Source organism: Ceratotherium simum, chromosome 22, assembly GCF_057802395.1.
Source record: "Ceratotherium simum simum isolate JZ-2026a chromosome 22, ASM5780239v1, whole genome shotgun sequence".
Taxonomy (NCBI): Eukaryota; Metazoa; Chordata; class Mammalia; order Perissodactyla; family Rhinocerotidae; genus Ceratotherium; species Ceratotherium simum.
Window position 1 is genome coordinate 4,693,739 of NC_141921.1, and position 24,326 is coordinate 4,718,064.

Below are 24,326 nucleotides of genomic sequence, written 5' to 3' on the forward strand. Positions count from 1 at the left end.
CCCAGTGCCCTTTGACCCTTCCAACTCGAGACTGCTCAGGGGCCTTGACCAATAACTCTGTTGTCATGTGTCAAGGCCACCCCAGGCTTGGGTTCTGGCCAATGAAAGCAGTAGTGTCTCTGGGTGGAAAGGGCTCTGGCATGGGAGTTGGGAGGGCTTTGGGACTCTGGTGTGACCTTTGACAAGGCTCACCCATCCTTGAGCCCTATTCCTTTGGGACTCTGGTGTGACCTTTGACAAGGCTCACCCATCCTTGAGCCCTATTCTCATCTGCAGAATGTGGGCAATGAAGCCGGCCTGCCTTCTCCATAACTCCGTATGGCTACTGTGAGACTCAAAGGAGGCAATGCTTGTGACCGTTCTTGGCAAAGGAAAAGCTTATGCAAAAGGACCTCTCGCATTTCCCACTTTCTCTCAGGCCCAGAATCCCGATGGCCTTGGCCTACCATTTATTGGAGGGTGATTGTGTGGTCAACTTCATGGGTTCCTCATCCCCAGCAGGAGCTTGAATGTAGGTGCTGCTCAGGCTTATGTCTCTTCCCACTCTACACATTCGCCCCGAGAATCTCACCTCACCCCTGTACACGGATGAATCCCAGATCTGTTTCCACCTCAGACCCCTCTGCTGAGCTCCACCCCTGTGCAGCCAGCCACCTGGTGGATGTCTCCACTGGCATGGCGCACAGCCCCTCAAGCTCACCACGTCCAGACTGTACTCTTCCCTCCCTGAACATGCTCCTGGTCCTGAGGGACCACCCATTGGGGGAACACCATTGACCCAGAATCCGTCAGAAACCGGGGCGTCCTCCTTGACTTCTCGCTCTCCTTCCTCTTCCTCCATCCTGTCCGCCGCCAGGTTCTGAAAGCTCTCCTGCCTCAGTCTCCCACAGATCTGGTCACCCTCTCCATCCTGCACTGCAGCCCAGGCCGCTGTTCCTCTCCGAGGCTTCCAGCCATGTGTCCCTGCCTGTGCTCGTCCCCCACCCCACCCCCCCAGCCCTTTCACTCCACCACAGTGAGCTCTCTGCAGCTCTCTTTTTTCATTTACTCCCTTTTATGCCCCAGAGCCCTCCTCCCTACCCCTCCCACCACTCTAATGTGTTTTCAGTTTGTAAGTGTTCTTGCAAAATGTGAATTCTTTTTGATATACTTTTTCACTCAACACTAGGTTTTTGTCCCATCCACGGTGCTATATGTACCCCACTGCCTCTAACTGTTGCGTGGGGCTCCCGGGCGCCCATTCGCTCCCGAGGATGGATACCCAGGCTGCCTCCTCTCCCAGGCACCACAAATAACGCTGTGATAGACTTCCTCATGCATCTCTCTTTACGGACCTCTGGGAAGATCTCCCCAAGCTGAGTGCCCATGAGTGGAAATGCTGGGTCACGGGTATGCATCAACTTAACATGACTGAATAGAGACAGATCCTGCCCAGAATGGCTGCACCCATCTACCCTCCCACCAGCAGTGCCTGGGGGTTCCTGTATCCCCACAAGGAGGGAGCTTTCTAGAGCAGACATCTGCCCACGTCTCTCCCCTGCTGAACACCCCACTGCCTTCCGCTGCCCTCTGGATGAAGTCTCCCTCCTTAACACAGCCTCCAAGGCCATAGAGACCCAGCCCATCCCCCTCTTCCCCTCCCACTAGGCTCTGTTGCTCCTATGGATGTGCAGCTGTGTCTCGGTCCCATGTGCTCTGCTCTCCTCCATACACTCCCACCATGTGGTCCTCCCTCCAAACCCTGGAAGGGGGTCTCATCTCTGGGAAGCCTTCCCTGACACCCCACCTCCCAGCTGGTCTATGTACCTCCTCTGGACTTCACAGCCCCCACACTTCCCTTCATCTCAGCACTGACCTGCTGGGGTCTTTATATGTCCCCAATACTTCCATCAGACCAGAGTTTCTCAGCCTGGCAGTTTTGACAATTCGGGATGGATAATTCTTCACTGCGGGGACTGCCCTGCGCACTGAAGGATGTTTAGCAGCATCTCTACCCACTAGATGCCAATAGCATCTCCTTCCCCAAGTTGTAACAACCAAAAATGTGTCCAGACGTTGCCAGATATTCCCTGGGGGGTCAACGGCACCCCCAGATGAGAACCACTGCATCAGACCATGAACTGCCCAGGGCCTGGGGCTGCATCTTGTTCGTGTCTGTGTCTCCAGCACCCAGAGCAGGCCTGGCCCAGGTTAGGTGCTCAATAAATGTGGCCCAAATGAGTGGCGGACAATCTCTGGGCGACGACCCAAGGGTGGGACTCAGATCGGGGTTCTGGATATGCATGATATCATGGGCTGGGGGAGTCTCTTCTTTTCCTCCCCTAAAGGCCACCCAAATCATCATCTCCTTTTGTTTTTATACTCTCCCCCTGGGGGAGGGGAAACTGAGACATCCAGCAGACTTACTGTGTGACCTTGAGCAAGTCACTTCACCTCTCTGAGCCTCAGCTTCCCCACTTGTAAAACGTGGACAAAACAATTTATGTGAGTCTGTAAATGCTGAATCAGCAGTGAAAGCCGTGCTCATCTCACAGATCTGTCGCACAGAGCGATGGCTGCCCCAGACCCCGGGGCATCTCCCATGAGGAAACACTCAGCGGGGAGAGGTAAGCCACGTGGCATTTATAGTGAGCATGGCTGGGACCGTGGCTACCCCTGAGGAGGGCTGGGGGCTTGGGGACATCACTGCTTCAAGGACATCTTCCAGGAGCCCAGTGCCTGCATGATCCAGGAGCGCCGCTGGTGGGAAGTGGGCAGGTTCTCACAGCTAGGGCTCCAGCGGTGCGTGGTAGCCGGGTCGCACACCCATGAGTCCCTGTGTGGCAGTGGCCAGGAGTTCCTCCAGCAGCTGGCCAGGATGTGGTCCTGGGCCTGGGCTGCAGAGATGCACACTGATGCTTCTGGGTCATGTCTCAGGTTTTCCAGAGCTGGGTTATGGGGAGGGAAAAGGCCACTTGTTAAGACGAGGTCCACACACGGGTCCCACTCCTCATCCTTTCTTCTCACTCCCGTGCCTTGGCTTGGGCACCCTGTGCTCAGCATCCCCTCATCTCATCCTCCTCCCAGCTCTTCAATTGTTCACACCTTTCAAAGCCTGAATCAAAACCTACCTCCTCCAGGAAGCCTTCTGGGACTGCCCCAGCCTACCTTCATGCTCCCATCTGCTTCCCCAGTTACTAAAATAACCTGCCCCCTTAAGAGTCTGAACTACTCACCCTACACTAAGTGGTTTTTGGTCTTGTTTTCTGAGCCTGTTTCCTGGATTATAAGCTCCCCAGGGTGGGGCTGTGTGTTCTGTCTTGGTAACCTCACGGTACCTGACATGAACTCACTTGGATGAAGCCCAGCACAGCTGGACACTGAACTGAAGTGCCTTGCCCTGGGCCACATCCCTCCCCTTTCCTGTTCCCCACTGTGAGTCTACTCATTGTCTCGCTGCCCCTGGAACCTCACCAGCGCGGGACATGACATACCGGCCTTAACTTCATTCAGACACTCTTCCGTCATTAGGCTCTCCATGCAGGGGACCAGTGACCCTTGAGCATAATCCAAAAGGTGAGTGCATCCCCCTCCTGACTCCAACCCCACCCCCTGACCAGACCTCCTCAGGGAAGCTCTCCCCACCCTCCTCCAGCCCCACAAATGAGGACACAAAAGGAGAACCTCATTTTGACCCTGGGGTAGATCCCCCAAGAGGAGCCCCGGAGAGGAGGCAGGTCAAGCGTGCAGGGATGGCCCCAGGACAGGAGCAGGATCTGGGCTGCAGCCGACTCTGACAGTGCAGCCGTAGGTGGTCCCTTACCCAGGCTGGCCCTTAGTGTTCTCATCTAAGACTCGGGGAGGTGCTGTCTCGGCTGCCCCCTTCTCCAGGGAGTCTGAGCAGCAGTAACGCGAAGGACACTGAGTGCCTTGTGTCCCTGCCAGGCAGGCGGTTGGTGGAGCCCCTGGAGGGGCTGAGACCCAGCTCCTCAGCCACATTGCTTAGCCCTCCTCTCCTCCATCCAGAGTGCCTGGCTCCCAAAGTACCTGCAGATGCTTGAATGGGCCCGACCTCTCGGAAGGCCTTCCTGCACTGCTTTGCCTGGCTTGTCACCTCTTTATCCTCGAGGATTCAGTCTAACATGGTCGATTCTCCAGGATCTCCTTCCTGACCCTGCCCCCAGCTAGGTTAGGTGCCTCCCTGGGTTCCCAGAGTGTCTGTGAGTTTCTCTCTATCTGCATATACTGTGTTGTACTTTACTTGTGAGTCTGCATATCTGCCACCAGACCAGGTGTTTCTTCAGCTTAGACCCGCGGGGGACAGGGGAGGGGTGGACAGCCTCTGAGGATCTTTACGTCACATTGCACAATTGCATGCATACGTGTATTTTTCTGGAGAAAGTGTTCATAACTTTCTTCAGGGCCTCACAAGAGATCGGTAACCCAGAAGAGGTTAGACCGTGCTGGTGTGTCTGAGGGCTGGTGTGGGCACTGCTCAGCTTTGTTTCCCCAGCACAGGCCCGGCACAGAGAGGACTCCCAGGGTGATGAACACCAATGTTTTTAGAGGTGATTAATTTGGAGCAGGATTTAGAGAAATCAGCATCTAGGAAATAATGTCACTCGGTGTGAGAGGCTGCCTCTGAGCAGGTCCCCACATTCTCTGGGGTGCCCCAGTCCTGGGCATTCCTCCTCTGTCCCAGAACTGATCATGTTAGCAGCTGCCCCCCACTCCCTTCAGTACCTCCTGAAGGTTCTTTGTTTCTCTGCACTGAGCATAGAGGCTGACACAGAGAGGAGGACCAAGCAATGGCTGCTATGTAAACCAGTGAATGGATGCATGGAGGCCTGAGTGAGTGAAAAGCTGCAAGTGACTCGGGAAGGGGACCAATGGACACACCGCTCCACAAGGTGGGGGCCGGGCACGCCCTCCCCTCCAGGCCTCTGTGCAGGGACCAGGGTCCCCTGGTCCTTGGCGAAGGGCACGGTTGTTTGGGGAGGAAACACACCCAGCATGCCATCAGAAGGGCCCTGGGGGGACCTGGGTGAGGGGCTGTGCTACTTGGTTTCTCCCCAGAAAGGCGGAGGTTGGGATCATGGGGGTGGAAGAAGGAACGTGACTGACACTGACTGAGCACGTTGATGTGCCGGGCTCCACCTCCTAAAAAATATTCTCATTCAGTCTCTGGAGCCGTTGATCCCCATATTACAGAGGAGGAAACTGAGGCTCAGTAGGAGTAAATGACTCAGTTGGGGTCACACAGGAAGGGGGTCATGTCGCTGAGAATCCACTTCGCTCTTTCCACTGTGCCGCTGGGCCCCTCCTGCCACCGTCGCGGCAGGTTCCTGCTAGGCCTGGGCCCACACCGTAGACCTGGGGGTGCTGTAGACCTGGACCCATGGTACGTAGATCTGCTGCATACAGTTGCCAAGGTTGTGCCCTACACAAGGACTCCAGGCTGAGTCCAGCCTGTGGCCCACTTCCCAAGCCAGGATCTTAGAGGAGGGAAGACTTTCTGATTTGCACCATGGCTGTCTGCTGGCTAAGCCTTGCCCGCAAGGGGAGGCATCCAGCCAAGTGCTGGAAGGGCTGGCAGCTCCCTCCAAGGGGAGGAAGCAAACTGGAGAGCAGGCAGAGCCCCTGCGCAGGGCCTGCTGGGCCAGGGCAGGTTACCTATGAGCATGACTGAGGACTTCCGGAGGGAGGCCTGGGGACTCCTGGCGTACTCCAGGCTCTGGCGGAGGAACATCAAGGCACTGTCTGGGTGGGTATTCACCTGGGACAAGAGAAACCCTGGGAAGGCTGGGTCCTCAAAGGGGCTAATTACCCATCCACCCCTCCCAAGCCCTGGCCCTTTGCCCCCTAAACATCTCTGCTACCCATCCTGGCCTCCGCCCAAGCCTCCTCACCCCGCCACCCTGGAGGCCAGGCCTCATCTTCTCTTAGCTGATTACAACAATAGCTTCAATGGTCTTCCTGCCTTGAATGTCTCCTCTTCTAGTCCACCCTCCTGCTGCAGCTGGAAGGAAAGTTCTAAAATGCAAGTCCAGCCAGAGGAGAGAATGGACATGGCATGAAAGGGACCTGAGAGGTAAGGAAACAGGTCTGACCAGGGTGAAGGATTCAAGTTACAGAGCAGTGGGAATAAACTGGAGAGTTAGGAGGGTCTTAAAAGCCGTATGGGAATAGGCCTTACTATGCATCAGAAAATAGGAAGCCTGCGTTTGTTCTCCATAGGTCAATGAAAAGCAATGTTTTGGGCAAAATAGTCTGACAGTGGTGTTCAGGATGGGTTTGATCAAGTAGAAACCAGAGGCCAGGTGTCCTGCTAAAAGGATGTTGAAGGAGAAGAAGAGATGTCTGATCTGATCACTTTCCTGTTGACAACCCCTGCATGTCCAGGAGTAAACACCTGGGCCTGGCATGCAAAGCCTTCGTGTTCATGTTCCTTCTCAGCCTCAACTTCCACCACTGTCCCCACCTGCCATGCATACTATGCTCCAGTCTCAGGACGTGGCCCAGCTCTCGCCAGATGTGTGCCTGGTACAAGCGATTGCTCCTGATTGGAGTGCCCTTCCCTCTCTTCTTCACCTGATGAATTTCCTCTCATCCTTTGAGGCTCAGCTCCTCCTCCCTGAAGACCTCCACAACCTCAGGTAGGCTGATCCCACCACCCTTGATGTTTCTGCAGCATGTTGCACAGCCTTTATCATGGCACCTATGACATAGTGCTCTAATTATTTATACCTGTTTCCTCCACTGGATCTGGAGCTCCCCCTCTCACTCAGCTCAGAGTCCTCAGCACCCTGGACAGAGCCTGGCATGGCACAGGTGCCCAGAAATTGTTGGATGAATGAATGAATGAACGAATGAATAGGTCACCGAGCCCATCTTAAGGCTAAGGCTAGAAGTTGACCTTCATATGAGCAAAGCTGTTGATGCCCAGAGAGCAAAGAAGACTCCAGAGGGCTCTAACGCAGAGGTCACAAGCTGGCAGCCCACGACCACAAGTGGCCGGCAGAGCAGTGGCCAGCACAGTGTTTTAAACAAGCTAAATTGGTTGCTAATTAATGTCTTATAAATGTCTGGGTTTCTAGCTTTTCTTGTGAAACTAAAGGACCTGGCAAGAGGGGCCTGCACGGTGACCTGGAGCACTCCACTCATGCTTTCGACGGGGCCTGAGCCCTCCAGGTTGCCACAGGCCCCACCATTGCCACGTCATTCATGATCGTCATCTGCCCGGTCACTGGTTACTGTAGGTATTTGAATGAGCGCCCTGGCCAAACACTTCCTCCAGGCCTCTTTTTCCATCAGTTAAATGATGGTAATAACATAGACACTGGATCGCAGAGGTTTGGTATTACTGATAATGGCGATGTCAAGACCTGTTCTCAATCCTAGTAACAATCTGTCACTCTGTGTATTTTCATTAGATTGATGTGGGGGAATGCTGGTGTGCCCCTTCGGGTGTAAAGGATTTATTCCCCCAGCCACACGGATTGCCTCAGCTGAAGAGAACTGCTGGCCCAAGGTCACGTCCCTTTGCAGGGTGACTGGCCTCCAATGACGAATGGATTCAGGGCGTAAAGAACTGACCCCCGGCTAAGACCTCCCCTGAAGTGACACTGCAGCTCGCCCTCTCCTCTGCCACTCCTGCTCCCCTCCCCGCCACAGTGCTGACCCCAAGGGCGCTCCCTCATAAACCCCTGAGTATTGATCTCTGTCTCAGAGTCTGCATCCTGGGGAACCGGCTGTGACAACAGGGAGGGCAGATGGGACTAGCGGGCAAAGCATCCCCAATGCTGCAGCTGGGCTGTCCTGCAGTGCGGCGTTTCACTGTGCTTGTGGCTCACTCCTCAGGATGCTCTCAGGGGTTACCTAGAGAGGGGGTGCTCTGGCTAAATAAGTTTGGGAAACCATGAATTAAACCATCATGGAACATTTCCTCAGCACAAAACGTCTCAGAGCCTTTGACGTGCTGACGGCATTGCAAAGCTCCAGGAGGAAGATGACGATGCCGTATTTCCCAGACTTGTTGGCCTTGGAACTCCTTGTCTCCCCTGTGGGGCAGATCTCGTAGCACTGCTGTCACCGAGAATATACACTGGGAATCACTGTTGTAGAAAAGGGAGCCAATGACGCCCTTCGAGCAGGGAGATAATAGACAGACTCGGGTTTAACAAGACCACTCTGGTGGCCTGGGTGGGGAATGGATTGGAGGGGATGAGATTAAAGACTGGAAGACCCACTGGATGGCTGGGCCCATGGCCCAGCTGAGAGACTTCCATGACCTGCTGGCGATGACAGCGGGGATAGGGAGGGAAAAACAGATTCAGAGATATTTAGGTTATTTAAGATTGATCCAATGTAGACGGTGAGGGAAATGAAGATGTCTAGGATGAGTCTAGGTTTCAGCTTTGGGGCCCCAGAGGAACAGGGCAGAATGGAAACGGGGAGGCCATAGGGTCAGAAGAGACGTGAAGTGCCTGTGGTTCAGCTGGGGGAGATGTCCAGTAAGTCACTGGAGAGGGAACCCTAGAAGGAAGGGAGAAGTTCAGAGATGAACATTCAGGAATCAACCACTTGTAGGTGGTCGTGGAATCACCAGTCAGGATGCTGTGTGAAAAGAAGTAAGAGAAAGGAAAGAATTGGCCACGCCTGACATACTCATAAGGAACCACTGTAGTCTTGGAAGCACTCACAAGGTACTTGCAAATTTTGGCCGCTGTCTGCGGCTGGTTGTCCCAGGGCTTCCGGCTGTAAGCTCTTTTTGGCAACTCCCAAGCCATGAAGCAAGAACAGCGGAACAGGGTCTTCACACATTTCTGGGGACCAACAGGAAGAGAACACCAGAGCTGTGGAATTCCAAGACAGCCGGATAAATTCCAGAAAAAAATTGTGTGAAACTGGATTTTGGAAAATCAATTCCTAGTTGAAACGTTCAAGTGAAGTTGGCTGTTTTGAGGAGGAGTCCTGACATGGGTGCCTTTGGAAAACAGACTTGGCTGGACGTAAGGAACTGCCCACCATGGTTGTTAGTGATTCTGACTTGGCTTCCATAAACGGAGGCGCGCCCGAGGGATCGGCGCCTGCGCACACTCACCTGGCCCACCTTGGCGTTGCCCTCTTGCATGGTCAGCAGCAGGGGCACCAAGGTGCCAATCAGCTGCACCTCCATGGCCGGGGTGCAGGGAGACCGCAACTTCTGGACCACCTTGCCGTACAGGCTGATGCAGGAGTAGCGCACCTCCTCTCGTGACTGGGGCAGACCCAGAGGCTCAGGTGTGCTTCCTCCTCAAGGAGGTACCAGGGCCTCTGTGCCCCACCTGGAGGCACTGGAGCCTTCCTTCCACTCATTCTGAGGGGCCCTCCAGGCACAAGAGGCACAGAGACAGAGAACAGCCAGGCACACTGGTGGGGCTGCTCTGGGGCCAGTGTCCCCCCTACTGGAACCTAGACCCTAACCCTGCCCATTCCTCCCAGCCAGGGCCCCCACTAACCTATAAGGTGCCTTAGTGCCAAGTGGAAAAATGTCCCCCCTTTGCTGGGACCAAACAATGTGCCCCCTCCAGGTGGACCAATGGAAATGAAGCGACCTTCCCTGGGGAGCCTTGATTACAGAAGAAAAGCCCCTCTGTGAGAACCAATTAGAAAAGGAACTTTCTCTAGGGGAAGCAACGACAGAAAGATCAGCTGGAATGAGGTGCCCCTTCCCCTCGGCTGACTGGGCCCCGCCCAGGTCCCAGCAGGGCATGGGAGCTACTGCAGCCCCCAGGGGAGTAAAGAACGTCCCTGCATGTGCCGCCCCCCCACCATCCCACCCCCACCCCCGTGGGAGTCCTTACATCACTGAAGTGCGGCAGCAGGACCTGCAGCATCTCCACGTGGACCGAGCTGTCCATCAGCTTCCGGTCCTGCGCCTTGAAGATGGTCTTGAGGTTGTGGACCGCCTCCACCACCAGCAGCCCCTCCATGCTCTTCAGGCCCTTCACCATGGACGGCAGGAGGGCCTGCACCTTGGCAGCCTGGGGGGCAGGAGCATCTGGGGTGGGGGCACCCACCTGGGCGAAGGGGTGGGAGGCCCGGCCTCTGATTCACCGAGACGAATGTGGTGAAGCAAGGTCCGCCTCGAGGCCTTTGCTTGTGCCATCCCACCTGCCTGGGATGCCCCTACTCAAGCCCCTGCTGTCCCCAGAGCCCTCGCTGACCACTTCCTTGCCCGCATACCTGAGGGCCTGCTGTCTACTCCCTTCCTTGGCACTAGGTGGATGAAACCCTGCATTGTTAGTTAGCTTTCCAAGTCTACGTCCTGTCCCTGCATCCTGGCTACATTGTAAGCCGCAACAGTGCCTGACAGAGAGAAACGAGCACTTCTTACAGTGCTAATGAGGCACCGGCAATCTGGGCCTCAGTTTCCTAATCCATAGAATAGGAGTAATTACTGCTGTCCCCACTCCCTCCTACACACGCTGCCTTCAGGCTCATTGTGAAAAATCTGGATTAGAAACTATCTCAAAAAGAATAAAGTATATAGGGAATTATTAAAGGCTGTCCATTTTACAGATGGGGCAACTGAGGCAGAGGCAGAAATGGGCTCCGATCCCAGCCACCAGCATCTGAGAATCACTGACAGCCAAGCGCCATCCTTCCTCCAGCCCGGGGCCTGGCTGCGCCGGGCTCTCTTGCACCCTCTGCTCACCTTCTCAGTCCTGCGGGCCAGGATGACCAGGCCTCGGATGGCCAGCGCCTTCATGATGGGGTCCCGGTGGCTCAGGCCTTCCGCCATCCGCCCCAGAGAGTACTCCTCGGGGATCCGCCGCACCTGCTCCAACTGGAGGAGCTGAGGGAGGAACAGTAATGACTCCCTGGGCCGAGGTCCAGTTTTAATTTTTAAATTTAAATCAACGTGTAACCAATATAAAAATTATTGATTTTACCCTCTTTTAAAAAAATTTTTGAACCAAGTCTAAAACCTGGTGTGAATTTTATATTCACAACACATTTCGATTCAGACAGCTACATATCAAGAGCTGAACAGGCCCCCTATGGCTAGTGGCTATTGTACTGGACAGCGTGGGTCTAGTTAATAATTGCCCCTGGCTTCTCCGTCTCCACCCAGCCCCCATTGCTGGCGACCCCGAGCCCTGTCTTCTCTGCCCCGCTGCCCACTCTCCTCGGCGAGCTCCCCACTCACAGGATCTTAACTACTGTCCCTACGCAAATAACCCCCAAGTCTCCATCGCCAGTCCCAGCCCTGTCCAGAGCTCCCGACTTGGAAAACTAACTGTTCGCTGGACACCTCCACCTGATGTCCATCAGCCATGACTGACATTGCCCCCAGGCCTTACCTAGGCTGACTGCCCCCTCCTCTGGGCCCCTGGGAGCCCTGAACATGGAAACCTTCGTGTCCCCATCTGCTTTTGCATCTGCCGCCTGTATCCCACCGGGGGCTTCCTTGAGGACACAAACTGAGCCGTTTCTCCCTGGGTCCCTGTTACCGAAGACAAGCTCTGGTGTAGAGTATGTTCTTAGGGAACACTTATTGCATATGACATGAAATTTGGTTCCTGTCCTCTTTAGAACTGCCCTTCCTCCTGTGTCCCCCACTGCAGGGTTAGCACCACCAGCCCCCCATTGTCCCAGCCCCAAACCCGGTGTCACCCTCATCTCCTTCCTCTCCCTCACTGCCCTCCCCACCCACCGCAGTCAGCCGGTCTTCAATTCCTGCCTAGTGGTCCTCATAAACACTTCTCCCATCCGTTCCCTTGCCCTACCTCTACTGTGACTATTGAGACCATGTGTCTGCATGATGAGAAGAGAGAGCTAGGGAGAGGGGGCAGGACGGGGGTGCGGGAAGGCAGGAAAGGCGCCCTCTATCCATTCATACAACTGATACTCAGTCCTGCTCTGCACCAGGTTCTGGGCTGGGCACCAGAGACACAGAAAAGAGTAGTGATAATAATCGTAACAATAGAGCTGACTCACAGAGAGCACTTCCTATGTGCCAGGCACTGTTCTAAGTGCTTTACATGAACTCATTTAATCCTCATCAAAGCCCTAGGACATGGGCAAGTTATTATCCCCATATTACAGGCGAGGAAACTGAGGCACAGCCAGGTTCAGTGACTCTCCCACGGTCACGCAGCTCCCTTGAGGCGTTCACCCCCATTGGGAGGAGCAAGCACCCACACAGACAGTCACAGCAGAGGAGGCTGGGGGGCACTGGGGAGGGTCATCTGAGCTACATCAAGGCATCACTGTGAATGTGGTGGGCCTGGCTCTGGCCAGAGCAGGCCATCTCTTCTGGGGAGTGGGAAGAGGACTGAACCACTGCTCAGGGCTCCAGGGGAATGCTGGGAAAGGTTAAGCCTAGAGTCCCTGACCTTGTGGTGGACACGGGAGTATCCCCTGAGGTCTGGCATGGTCCAACCTCCACCTCCTCCCCCAGGAACCCCTGTGGCAGCCACTAATAGACTAAGAGAGCAGTGCCTCTCCCACAAGGCTGACGGGGAAAGAGGGGCCAGGTAGGCAGACCTGGTCTGCATCTCTCTGGACTCCCTGAGCTGTGCGACCTTGAAAAATGCCCTTACCTCACCTACACATGAGCATCGCGAATCTGTCTGTGCAGCCGTGCTGTGCAGATTAGTGGTGTAGCATGAACAAGGGCAACACAGTGTCTGGCATATAGTAGACCCTCGAGAAATGGTACCTTCCCTTTCCCTCTGCAGGGCCATGGGGGAAATTAGAATAGAAGCCAGCAGAGCTGGAACCCAGGACTCCTGACCCTGACCCAGGCTTGTCCTCCTGGAAGGGACACATTCTGTCAGTGCCTGCAGAGCCAGGCCAGGGGTTCATCCAGGCACTCACTTGTCCACTCAATCCCACTCCTCGGGGCCCTCTCAGGGCTTGGTGTGGGGATGCCACACAAACGTGACATGGCTCCTGCTCCCGGACTCACAGTCCAGCTGGTGTCACAGAAAAGATGCAACAAGTGCCTGGATTGCCGTGCTGCCTCCTGTCCATCTGGCAAACCAGACTCACCTGCTCAGCTCAAATGGCACCTCCTCCAGGAAGCCTTCCTTAACCTTCCACTGTCCAAGCAGACCGTGAGCCTCCTGCCTCTGAGCCCCACTGTACAGACCCAGGTGATAGCCCGGACCCCTGCATGACAACCAGCAGGTCACAGGAGGCAGGGAAGGGTGTGGTGAAGAGAACGGGTTTTACAAGTATCCATCAACAGGTGAATGGAGAAACAAAATGTGGAATATACCTACCACGGAATATGATTCAGCCTTAAAAGAATGAAATTCTGACCCACGATACAACATGGCTGAAACTTGAGGTCATTATGCTAAGTGAAATAAGCCAAACACAAAATAACAAATACTGTATGATTCCACTTGTACGAGGTACTAGAATAGGCAAATTCATAGAGACAGAAAGTAGGATCGTGGTTGCCAGGGCCTGGGGGAGAGGGGATAGGGAGTTCTTGTTTAATGAAAACAGAGTTTCAGTTTCAGAAGGAAGATGAAAGAGTTCTGGACGTGGATAGTGGTGGTGGTTGCACAACACTGTGAAAGTACTTAATGGCACTGAACTGCACACTTAAAAATGGTTAAGATGGTAACTTTTATGTTACATATATTTTATCACAATTTTTTAAAAAACTAAAAAAAGAAAGAGGGAGAGAGAGGGTTTTAGAGTCCAGATATCTGGGTTTGAATCCTGGATGTGCCGCTTGTGAGCTGCGTGGCCTTGGGAGAGTTACCTACGTATGTGCCTCAGTTTCCCCCTCTAAACTGGGGGTGGAGGAGTGTGTATGTTGTGGGATTATTGTGAGGGTGAAATGAATCAATATGTGAGGCTCTCAGAACACACCTGGAGGATAGTGATGTTGGGTGTTACTATCAGTGAGTCTTCTCTTCTAGGTCTGACCCCACCAACTTTCTCCTGGCTCCTCTCTCCCCAGCACCCCACCCCCAGTCACCCCCTACACTTACTCAGCTTAGATGTCACTTCCTCCAGGAAGCCTTCCCTGATGTCCCCCCCTCAAGTATCCTCTTCTCCCACCACAGCCTAGACTGCCCCCATCATAGCACCAGTCACCCTATGGCCCCTCATGTTATAATTGGGCGTCCTCTGTCTCCCCTGCCACACCAAGATTCCTTGAGGGCAGGGCGGAGTCAAATTCATATTTGTATCTCCAACCTCGTATCTCCAGTCTGGTGCCTGGCACACAGCAGTGCCCAGCAAAGGTTGGTGGTTGTGGGGCACTGGGTGAGTCTGGGAAGAGTGGAAAGGGGTGCAGGGGTAGAGAGAGGAGGAGAGAAGGAAGGAGGAGGGAGAGAGACCTACGAGGTCTTCATATTCAAGAGAAATCTGACAGCTCAGGAAAGGCTGTCAACAGTTCAGTGCTGTTTGCACAGGAGAAATGACCAGGGGAAGGCTGGGGAGGAGCCCCGCGCCCGGGCCTGTCGGTACCTCCACGAAGAAGGCAGTGGCAGTGATCTTGTGCTTCTCGTCGCCTCGCTCCAGGAGCGGGATGAGCAGGTAGAGGATGCGGCACAGCTCCTGGCAGGAGTAATGCACCATGGCCCTGGGCGGGGAGAGGGAGAGCAGGCCCCTCAGTCTCTCCAGCCCAAGGGGGACCTGCTGGGTGGGGTCTGGCTGTGACACTCGAAACTCCGGGCAAAGCAGGGTCACCTGGTTTCCTGCGTTCCCAGGATTTCCCACCTGGACAGGATCTCAGAGGCCATCTAGTTTACAGAACTAGATGTTCACTTTACAGAAGGGGAAACTGAGGCCCAGAGTAGGAAAGCGACTTGCCTGAAAGCACAGAGCAAATCAGTGAGCGAGACAGGCTTGAGACCCCCGACCGCACAGGACCACTTGGGAAGAAGAGACAGGAGGGAGAGGATGTGAGGACCACCCGCTAGGTGCCAGGCAGCAGCCATGTGCTTTCAAGCCGTTGTTGCATTTGATCCCACCAGCGCCCTTTGAGGCAGGTTACTGTTATTATCCCTTTCATAGATGAGGAAGCAGAGGCTCAGAGTGTGAAATGCCTGAGGTCACAGAGCTGGCAAAACAGCAGAGCTGGACCCGCAACCCAGGGCTCCCCACCCCAGCTGCCTCATTCATTCCGCTAAGCCAGTGGTTCTCAGTGTGGGCCCTGGACCAGCAGCATCACCATCGCCTGGGAACTTGTTCAAAATGCACATTCTTGGGGCTGGCCCGGTGGCATAGCAATTAAGTTCATGCACTCCACTGGGGCGGCCCGGGGTTCGCAGGTTCACACCCCGGGCGTGCACCGACGCACAGCTTGTCACGCCATGCTGTGGCAGCGTCCCATATAAAGTAGAGGAAGATGGGCACGGATGTTAGCCCAGGGCCAGTCTTCCTCACACACACAAAAAAGCACATTCTTGGGGCCAGCCTGGTGGTGTAGTGCTTAAGCTCGCTTAGGTGAGCCACTCTGCTTAGGCGGCCTGGGGTTTGCAGTTTCGGATTCCAGGCGCTGACCTATGCACCACTTATCAAGCCATGCTGTGGTGGCATCCCATATGAAGTAGAAGAAGATGCACACGGATGTTAGCTCAGGGACAATCTTCTCAGCAAAAAGAGGAGAAGCGGCGACGGATGTTAGCTCAGGGCTAATCTTCCTCCAAAAAAAAAAAGAAAATGCACATTCTTGGGCCCCATCCCAGATGGACTGAATCAGAAACTGTGGGGGTGGGCCCAGCAATCAGTGTTTGAAGAAGCCCTGTGGATGATTCTGATGCTCGCTCAAGTCTGAGGGCCACTGCACTATGCTCCATTAATCAGTGCATCCAGGACAGAGTGGCAGTCGTGCAGAGTCTAGAATAAGACAGCCTGGGTTCAAATTCTGGTCCACCACTAGCTGTGTGACTTTGGGCAAGTCACTTAACTTCTCTGGGCCTCAGTTTCCTCATGCGAAACACTGGGATAATAATAGTGCTATTTCATAGGTCATGGTGAGGATTAGATGGAATAATCTGCATACATACAGCTCTTTGCATGGTGCCTAGAGCATAGTAAGTGCTCAGTAAATGCGGTTGTATCCTGAGAGCCCTGGGGAGAACACCGTCCTGGGCACTCTGGGGCAGGGCTAAGCAGCTAGGTGTTCCTGCAGGAGTCACATCGTTGGAACCAAGGTGCCCCTCCCGACCCCGGGGAGGGGTGTGGTTGGGGGAAGAGCCCTGGTCTGGGTCAGCAGGTCGTTTCCCAGCTGTGCCACTTCCTGGCTGTGTGGCCTTTGGTACATAGCTGTCTCTCTCTGGATCTTGGCATCCTCCTCTGCAAAACTTGCGAGAATAATCCCTGTCCCGTGTCATCATGATGATGGTGAAAACCAGCCTGTGTTGAGCTCTTACCATACGCCAGGGGCTGTTTGAAGTACTGTATTTAATCTTCACCCCAAACCTCGGAGGTGGGTCCTATTATTATTTCCTTACTACTGAAGGGAAAACTGAGACAGAGAGGGGGAGTAACTTGCCCCGGGTCACACAGCTGGGAAGTGGCGAGCTGGGATTCTCAAAGCCACACTCTTAACTACTGGGCTCTCCCACCATTTCTGTATCTGAGTGGGAACTAAATCCACAGTGTGGGGAGACAAGCGCTTTGTGAACAGTCTCGGCGCTCTGCAGTTGCCGGGTACTGGTGTAACCACAGTCGGCCTCCGCAGAGCGTGTGCCGTCTCTCACACTGGTCTTGTCTACCCGCCGGGGTGCAGAGAGGAGGAGACGGACTGAGGGAAGGCTCCTGCCCAGAGAGATGCACAGCCAAGTCTGTCTGAAGATGCTGCGGTCCCTCCCCACCTTCTGACCTGCCCCCAGCGGTCCCCGCCTCACCTTGCTAGCAGGGACACCCCGCGGTGGTGGCTCTCCGCCTGCGCCATGAGCTCCCAGCCGCCCTGGTCCTCCAGAAAACTGGCCTCGTACGAACAGCCCATCTTCAGCAGCAGCGTTTTCACCACTTTGATCACCCAGCTGCCGAGACAAGGGGGCTGAGACCTCCCGTCGCCCTGCCCCCTGCAGGCCGGGCCTGCCTCCCCACGGGCCTCTCCACCATCAGCTCCCATCTGGCCGGACAAGCTTCTCTCCGCTGTGTTGTTAGAGAATGGTGTTCGGTGTATCCACAAAGCGTGGCTTTTTAAAAATAGTTATTAGTTTTGAGAACAAGAGAGTCAACGGAAGCAACATTCCCCTCCCTTCGGGGATGGGGCTGTCACCCCCTTTCTCCTGAGCCTCCTTTCCTGGAGGGAGAGGTCGGAGGGAACTCCCCAGCTCGTGGTCCTGTCCCCCTCTTGCCCTTGGCATCCCCACGGCTGGGCAGGTGCCCCGCGGGACAGTCCTCTCTGCTCACTGGGATACAGTCTCCTGTCCAGGCCCGAGGCCTTCACCCCCGTGGGACACTGAAGGAGTGACTCCAGACTTGGATGCACAGCAGAAGCCCCTGGGACTTTGACCACCTGTGGACTGACCAGCTGGGACTTGGGCCTCTGTGCTTTTGAAGCTCCCGGTGAGCTCAAGATGGCCTGCTGTGAGGGGGCAAGGGGAGCGCACGGCCGCGTATGCACATCCTACTGCGGGCCTGGCACAGCCTGGGTGTTCACAGATGTGAGATAGACACACACATAAACCTTGATGAAAATAAAACCAACAACGTGTGGAATAAAGTGTACATTTAAACGAAGTTTTCCAGGAACCTAAACACTCAAAGAGTTTATGACACACCTGACCACTCACCCCTTTCACAGGCAAGGAATCCAAGCCACCAAGAGGTTCAGTTAGTTTACCCAATGTACAAAGCGCTAAGTGATGGAGCCAGGACTCAGACCCAGTGTGTTCTCACTTCAAACCTGGCTGCTCCACTGCCTGCCCTCTGCCCCTCAAAGCGCACCTTTCTGAGTGTAACACACAATAGAAGCCAAGAAGGAAAAGACCGATAACCTCAACTACATGAAAAGTTTAAAATTTATGAATGGCAAAAGACCATAAAATAGTTGCAGGTTAAGTGACAAACTGGAATACAAATGACAAAGAGTTAATTTCCTCAACATATAAAGAGTTCTTACAAATTAATAAGAAAAATTCCCAACAGTCCTACATAAAATTGGGCAAAGAAGAACAGGTTGCTCGTAGAAAAGGAAACACAAATAGCATTTAAACCTCAACCTCACTCATAATAAGAGAAATGCAAACTAAAATTACAGAAAAATGCCATTCTTTTCAACTTTCAGATTGGCAAAGATAAAAATGTTTTATAACACATTGTGCTGGCAAAGGTGTGGGGGAATCAACACTCATACACTACTGCTGGCAGTGGCCTCTGTGGGAGGCGATTTGGCAACTTGGGTGCTTTAGGAGGTCTTCCTTTTTCCCTTTCATCACTCAAAGGTCAAGAACTCTTTCCAACATGTATTCCTGATCCGCCCTAACATGTAAATGCAGAAACCCTTTGATGCACCCATTCTACTCTCAGGAACTCATCCTACATATACAATCACCTGTGTGCCTGAAGACGTAGGAACAAGCAAACTCGCTGCAGCAGTGTTGTAATTGCAAAGGGCTGCAAAGTACCTAAATCAAGAGGATCCTGGGTAAATGAATTCCAGTACCTTGGAATTCTACACATAAGAATATTATGTGGCTGTTAAAAATAACAAGGCAGCCCTATGTGATATAGAATACGATCAAAGAAAAATATGTAAGGTACGCTATCATCAGCGTAAAAATCTAGAATGTAAACACACGTGCTTATCTCTGCGTAAACTACCTCTGGAAGGGCATGAAAGAACCCGCTTATTTGGGGCAGATAACCAGGGTAAGAGAGGAAAGAAGACTCGCTTTCAATGTCTTTTGAGATTTTTGCCATGTGCATAAATTACCTATACCGATTAACAATTAAAAATAAAGGGGCTGCAGAGCCGGCCCCGTGGCTTAGCAGTTAAGTGCACACGCTCCGTTACTGGCGGCCCGGGTTCGGATCCCGGGTGCGCACCAACGCACCGCTTCTCCGGCCATGCTGAGGCCGCGTCCCACATACAGCAACTAGAAGGATGTGCAACTATGACATAGAACTATCCACTGGGGCTTTGGGGAAAAAGAAAAAAAGGAGGAGGATTGGCAATAGATGTTAGCTCAGAGCCAGTCTTCCTCAGCAAAAAAGAAGAGGATTAGCATGGATGTTAGCTCAGGGCTGATCTTCCTCACACACACACAAAAAATCAACCTGAAGTTTCTTGAAAATGCCCTGTTTGTTTCATGTACTTAACAACATTTCGCAAGTTCTGTCTTCTGCCTGGAATGCCTTTCTTTCCTTATAAAAAATAAAATAATAAAGGGGCTGGGCCTTGGGTACAAACCTAACACAATAATATCTCCAGGGAGGGAGGAGGCAAGATGGAAGGGAGAGCTCCCTGGGGGAGGGCTGATCCTCCCCGACACACACGGCAGGTGCTCACAAATGGTTGTTGAACAGATTATTGGCTCGCATAAAAGTGTGCTTCTGTTTTCTTTTCTGGTCCTAAAGCTAATTTCCATTGATTGATTGCCCTAGAGACTTTGGGAAGAGCCCTTGCCAGGTGGCTCCCCCCTGCCAGGGACAGCAGGAGCATACCGCACGGGGACAAAGACGGAGGGCTGTGCGTCCTTCCTGGCGTCCTTGTGGGAAGCCACGCGGCCAGGCAGGTTGAGGCCGATGTGGTAATGGACCTGGATGAGCAGGGCCAGGAGCAGCTGGGGGTAGATGCGCCTCACGCGGCCCACGCAGCTGTTGACGGACAGGAGCTCGCACAGGCCGCTGGCTGCCTGGGGGCAGAAGGGAGGCCGTTCGGACTTCCTGGCCCATCGGCCCAGCACTCCTGGCAGCGGCCTGGACTGCTCCTCTAGGAGGCTGGACCCAGGTCTTTGCTCTTCTCAGCCGAGCCTGGAAAAGCTCAGATCCCCCACCACCACCGTGCCCTGATTCCCGGCTCTCTGGGTGAGCCCTGCCCCAGGATAACAGCAGCCCCCTCTCTGACATTGACACAACCCTGGAAGAATCATGGTGGAGGGACCCCTTCCCACATCAAGGTAGAGTTTTGATCCCATTGTGCAGGTGAGGAGACAAGCTCAGAGGGATGAAGCGGCTTGCCAGAGGTCACCCAGCCCCTTGGGGGCAGAGCTGTGACTTGAACCCGGGTTCTCAGATATGGGCTGTCTCGTGCCCTGCCTCTTCCTCAGTCATAACACAGGCACACAGACTGTGAGGGGCACCAATTGCCTCTTCACTTTGGGCCATTCAACTAGGCTGCCCCCCGCCCACTGCCTGCCCATGTGGCCAGCAGCCAAGAGAAACAAACCCCAGCCTTGGGTGGGGGACCAGTCCTGGACTCTGTCACTCCATGCCCACCGGCCTCGCAGCCCTGCCCCTTCCAGACCGTGGCTCCCACACCAGCCCTCCAAATTCCCGGGAACGTGAGGACTCTGGCTTTGTTAGCATTTGGCCCACGGTGTTCCCAGGGACCCGACGTGTGCTCACCCCCCAACTTCTCCACCTGCCAGCCCAGCTCTGGTCCTGGCCTGGGCCCACCCCTCACACTCGGCCCACCAAGTCCCCTCTAACTGGCCAGAGGACAATGTGGGGAGAGGTGACGGGCTGGGGTCACAAGACCTGAGGCCTCATTCTGGCCTCACCGCTCTCTGGCCCCATTTGGGCCTCAGCTTCATCCTCTGTAAGTGTGGTTGCTGGCCCTCATCCAGCCGGCCCCGCAGGTGCGGTGGAGACTGAATGAGAGGAGAGGTGAGAACACTTACAAAGAGCGGTCAGGAGCTGTGCCACCAAGACCCACGCAGCTGGCAAGAGGGAAGGGCACTCAGCTGTGAAGTGAGAGAACCCTGGCCTGTTCCCACAGAAATAAGTCACGTAATGTGGGCTGGATGAGAACAATCAATGACAGTTATCTGTACTTTATAGCTGAGGAAGCCCTTTCTCACACACTGGCTCACCCTTCTCAACAGGTGAGATAGATCAAGTGGGAGTTAGTACTACCCATCTTACAGATCTAAATACCACGGCTAGAGAGGGGAAAGTGATTGACCAAGGTTATGTAGTGAGGCACTGGCAGAGCTAAGACAAGCCTCTTGAACTCAAGCCTTGATGTTTTTCAGTAGCTGAAAGCTAATGACTGTATCCAAAGAACACAGTCTGCTATGTAGAGAAAAGTCTCTAGTGACGTGCCATAGGGCTCTACTCCTGGCTCAATCTTGCTCAAATGGTTTATCAATACCATAAGGTAAAAATTAGTCCAGGCTGTATCTATGCTCAAATTATGCTTGTTGAACAAGAAGCATGGATAAATGACTCGAAAATACACTAACACACACTGATGGAAGGAGGAGTGGATGAATGCCCAAATCAGGGAAGGAATGGGTGCTGGTGCCTTATTCACAGAACTCAGCGCTGGGGGAGAGAGGCAGAGAGATCCAGATCCAGCCTGGGCTTCAGAGGCAGGAGATCTGAGTGTGAGTCATGGCACCACCACTCACTAGCTCTGTGATCTTCGGGAAGACATAGAATGTGACTGAGCAGCAGGTTCTTCCCCTGTAAAGAGATAACACTGCCCGCTCCTCCATCTACCACATCTTGGTTTATTTCTTCCCTCCACAGACTGTCTTGGTCTCTGCTGATTCCCCATAACTTATGAGTGTGCCAGGCACACGGCAGGTGCTCAGTAAATATTTGTTGAATAAATAAATCAGTCGGACAAAAACTTTTTGAGTGTCTACTATGTGCCAGGTGTGTGTCAGACATTGGGGATATCGTGGTGAGCAAAACAGTCTCAGGCACTGAATTCCTGCATCTCACAGATTAATCAAATGACTCTCTACTATTGTCAAATCACAACTGCGGTAAATGCTCTCAAGATAAAGTGTGTGAAGCAAAGTATAATATGCACCGATTTGATCTGGTCAGGGAGGTCAGGAGGGCTCCCCTGAGGAGGTAATACTTGAGTTAAGGGATAAGTAGAGGTTAAATTGGTGGAGGGCGGTCTAGGCAAAGGGTACAGCATGTGCAAAGGCCCTGGTGTATGAAGTTCTGACAAAGGCCAGTGAGGCTGGAGGCCTCAAGCAAGCAAGAGGACCATGGAGAGTGGTGCGGCGGCGAGGGTGCAGGGCCTTGCGGCACAGGAAGGAGCACTGTGCTACTCTCAAGGGCCATGGGAAGCCATTGAGGGGTTGAGGAGAGTAGATGTGCGTTTCTCAAAGACTTCTTGGCTGCAGTACAGGTTGGAGGGGCTAGAGTGGGAGGAGGGAGACAGGCAGGGGTGTTATCCAACTGGCTGGGACCAGGGTGGCAGTGACAGAGGCAGAGAGAAATCCATCACTCCCCAGCCACGTCCCTGCAGTCCAAGCTGCCCTTCCCTCTGTGTCCCCAGGGCCGAGCTCTGAGACTGGCAGCAGAAGCACTTGAATATCTTGTGTCGCTAAATGAATGAATGAGTTACCTCATTTAATCTTCACAACCACCAACTGAAGCAGTTATTATTATTTCCACTTACAGATGCAGAGCCAGAGCCTCAGAGAGGTGAAGTGACATGCTCAGGTCACAAAACAGTGACGGAGCAAAGCCAGTTCTTAGACTAAGGCCTGTGAGTCCCGGGTCATTCCATTCCCGCTATCCCAGGCCGCTGCTGCTATCGCCCAGTGGATCACTAAGAGCCCAGAGACAGCCTAGCCCAGGGCCACAGCTGTGTGTGGCAGAGCGGGCACGAGAAGCGGGGTGCGCTGAGCTCAGCCGGAGGGGGCGGGGGCGGGGAGGCGGGACGGCGGGGGGTCCTCACCGCGAGGGGCACGATGGAGGCCCGGCCCTTCTTGGTGACGGGCTTTTCCTTCAGGCTGCTCAGGAGCAGGTCCAGCAGGTCTCGGACGTCACAGCTGGGCTTGCGCAGGATCAGCTGCCGCCACATCTCGGCTCCATTGCTGGGAAGGCAGGATGGGCACGGTTAGGGGGACCAGGGCAGTGGGCCCACCCTGCCTCCCAGTGGTTTGGGGAAGGAAAAGGGAAGACGCCATCGAAGTGGCATCCGTGGGCACACCAGCAAGGAAAGGTCCAGAAAACACTCCGGAAGAGGCACGGGGCTAACAATTATTGAAAACGCTGTTTCCAGGTGCCACACAGGTGCTTTGTACACAATTTACTACATCAGCAAATACTGAGCATCTGCTGTCCGCCAGGTACCAGGCAAGTCTCCGGGCATACAGACGTGAACAAGATATCCAAGACCTTCAAGGTAACTGAATTCTCACAATGACCCTCCAGGGGGGTTGTTATTCCCATTTTGCAGATGCAGAGTTGAGGATCAGAGAGGTAAAATCACCAGACCAAGACCACACAGCTAGGGGGCTGCAGAGTCCAGAAGCGACCAGAGCTGATGCCTCCAGGGCCTGTGCTCCTTCCTCTATCCCGAGGAGCCCTTTGGGGACTGGATCTTGCATTTGTCACATAAAATCAGGGTGCGCCCGCTCCTGTCCCTTAGGAGGCAGGGGAAAGCATGTGAGCCAGCACAGCCTGCGAGTGCTCCTGCCGCGGGGACTTGACAGCACTGACAGGCCAGTGCACTAAGGGTTAACCAAACCCTTTCCCCTGCTGCATAAGGTTTGAACCTTCCATTAACTTTCCAGCTCTGTTCCTCTGGAAACCTGATAAAGATAGTATGTCAACTATGTTGCTAAGCAACATTGCTTATGGTAAAAATGACCCAATTGGTAAATTGCATCTGGGCTGGGAAGAACCATAAATTAACTAAAAGAACCGATGGGGACGCTGCAGCATTGAGCTTCCCAGGCTGCGGTGACACTTGTGGCTGGGTTTGTCCCTGTGGGGACCCTGGAAGCAAAATCTATCGTTATTGTAAGAGATACTAGTTCCTGTAAGACTTTAAGCCAGGGCAGCGGCCGCACCACCCACCCTGGGGTCTCAGCCCCTCACCTGAGATTTTGCCTGTGAGGCCCGAGAACCCAACTCGTGGACTCAGGGCCAAGACCAGGGTGAGGAAAGTGAGTCAGCCGGGGCACAAACTTCAGGAGGCTGTCACGCTCAGGCTCACCCTAGTGCGGGTGTGGTGCTGAGAGTGGGCACCCCTTGCATTCTGTCCCAGCTCTGTCGGGCCTGCTGCCTGGGCTGCTGTGAGGACTCCTGCAAAGAAAAGCCCCGACCCTGCCCTGTCCTATACCCTGCCGATGTCCAGTGTGGCCCCAGTCTGGTGAGGCTGGATGTTTAGTGGCTCCAAGGAGAAAACCTCCTGGTGGGCAGTGCAGCCAGAAGGGTTAGATTTTTCCAGGTGG

General features: G+C 54.0%; 1 protein-coding gene across 3 annotated transcripts in view; it reads right to left on the reverse strand.

Moving 5' to 3' along the window:
• Window positions 1-2,682: 2,682 nt before the first annotated feature.
• Window positions 2,683-24,326, reverse strand: part of MROH7 (maestro heat like repeat family member 7) — a 43,947-nt gene continuing 22,303 nt past the window's right edge. For 2 of the 3 annotated variants that reach the window (XM_004438600.3, XM_087445777.1), the window contains exons 12-22: window positions 22,823-22,961; window positions 19,618-19,808; window positions 16,848-16,985; window positions 14,461-14,575; window positions 10,679-10,819; window positions 9,825-10,004; window positions 9,083-9,238; window positions 8,682-8,804; window positions 5,653-5,755; window positions 3,474-3,536; window positions 2,683-2,927 (exon numbers count right to left, since the gene is read on the reverse strand). In XM_004438600.3, coding sequence (XP_004438657.1) covers window positions 2,683-2,927; window positions 3,474-3,536; window positions 5,653-5,755; window positions 8,682-8,804; window positions 9,083-9,238; window positions 9,825-10,004; window positions 10,679-10,819; window positions 14,461-14,575; window positions 16,848-16,985; window positions 19,618-19,808; window positions 22,823-22,961 — 1,594 coding nt within the window. Of the gene's footprint in view, window positions 2,928-3,473; window positions 3,537-5,652; window positions 5,756-8,681; window positions 8,805-9,082; window positions 9,239-9,824; window positions 10,041-10,678; window positions 10,820-14,460; window positions 14,576-16,847; window positions 16,986-19,617; window positions 19,809-22,822; window positions 22,962-24,326 lie in introns of all 3 variants that reach the window. The other variant, XM_087445776.1, reaches the window with a different exon arrangement.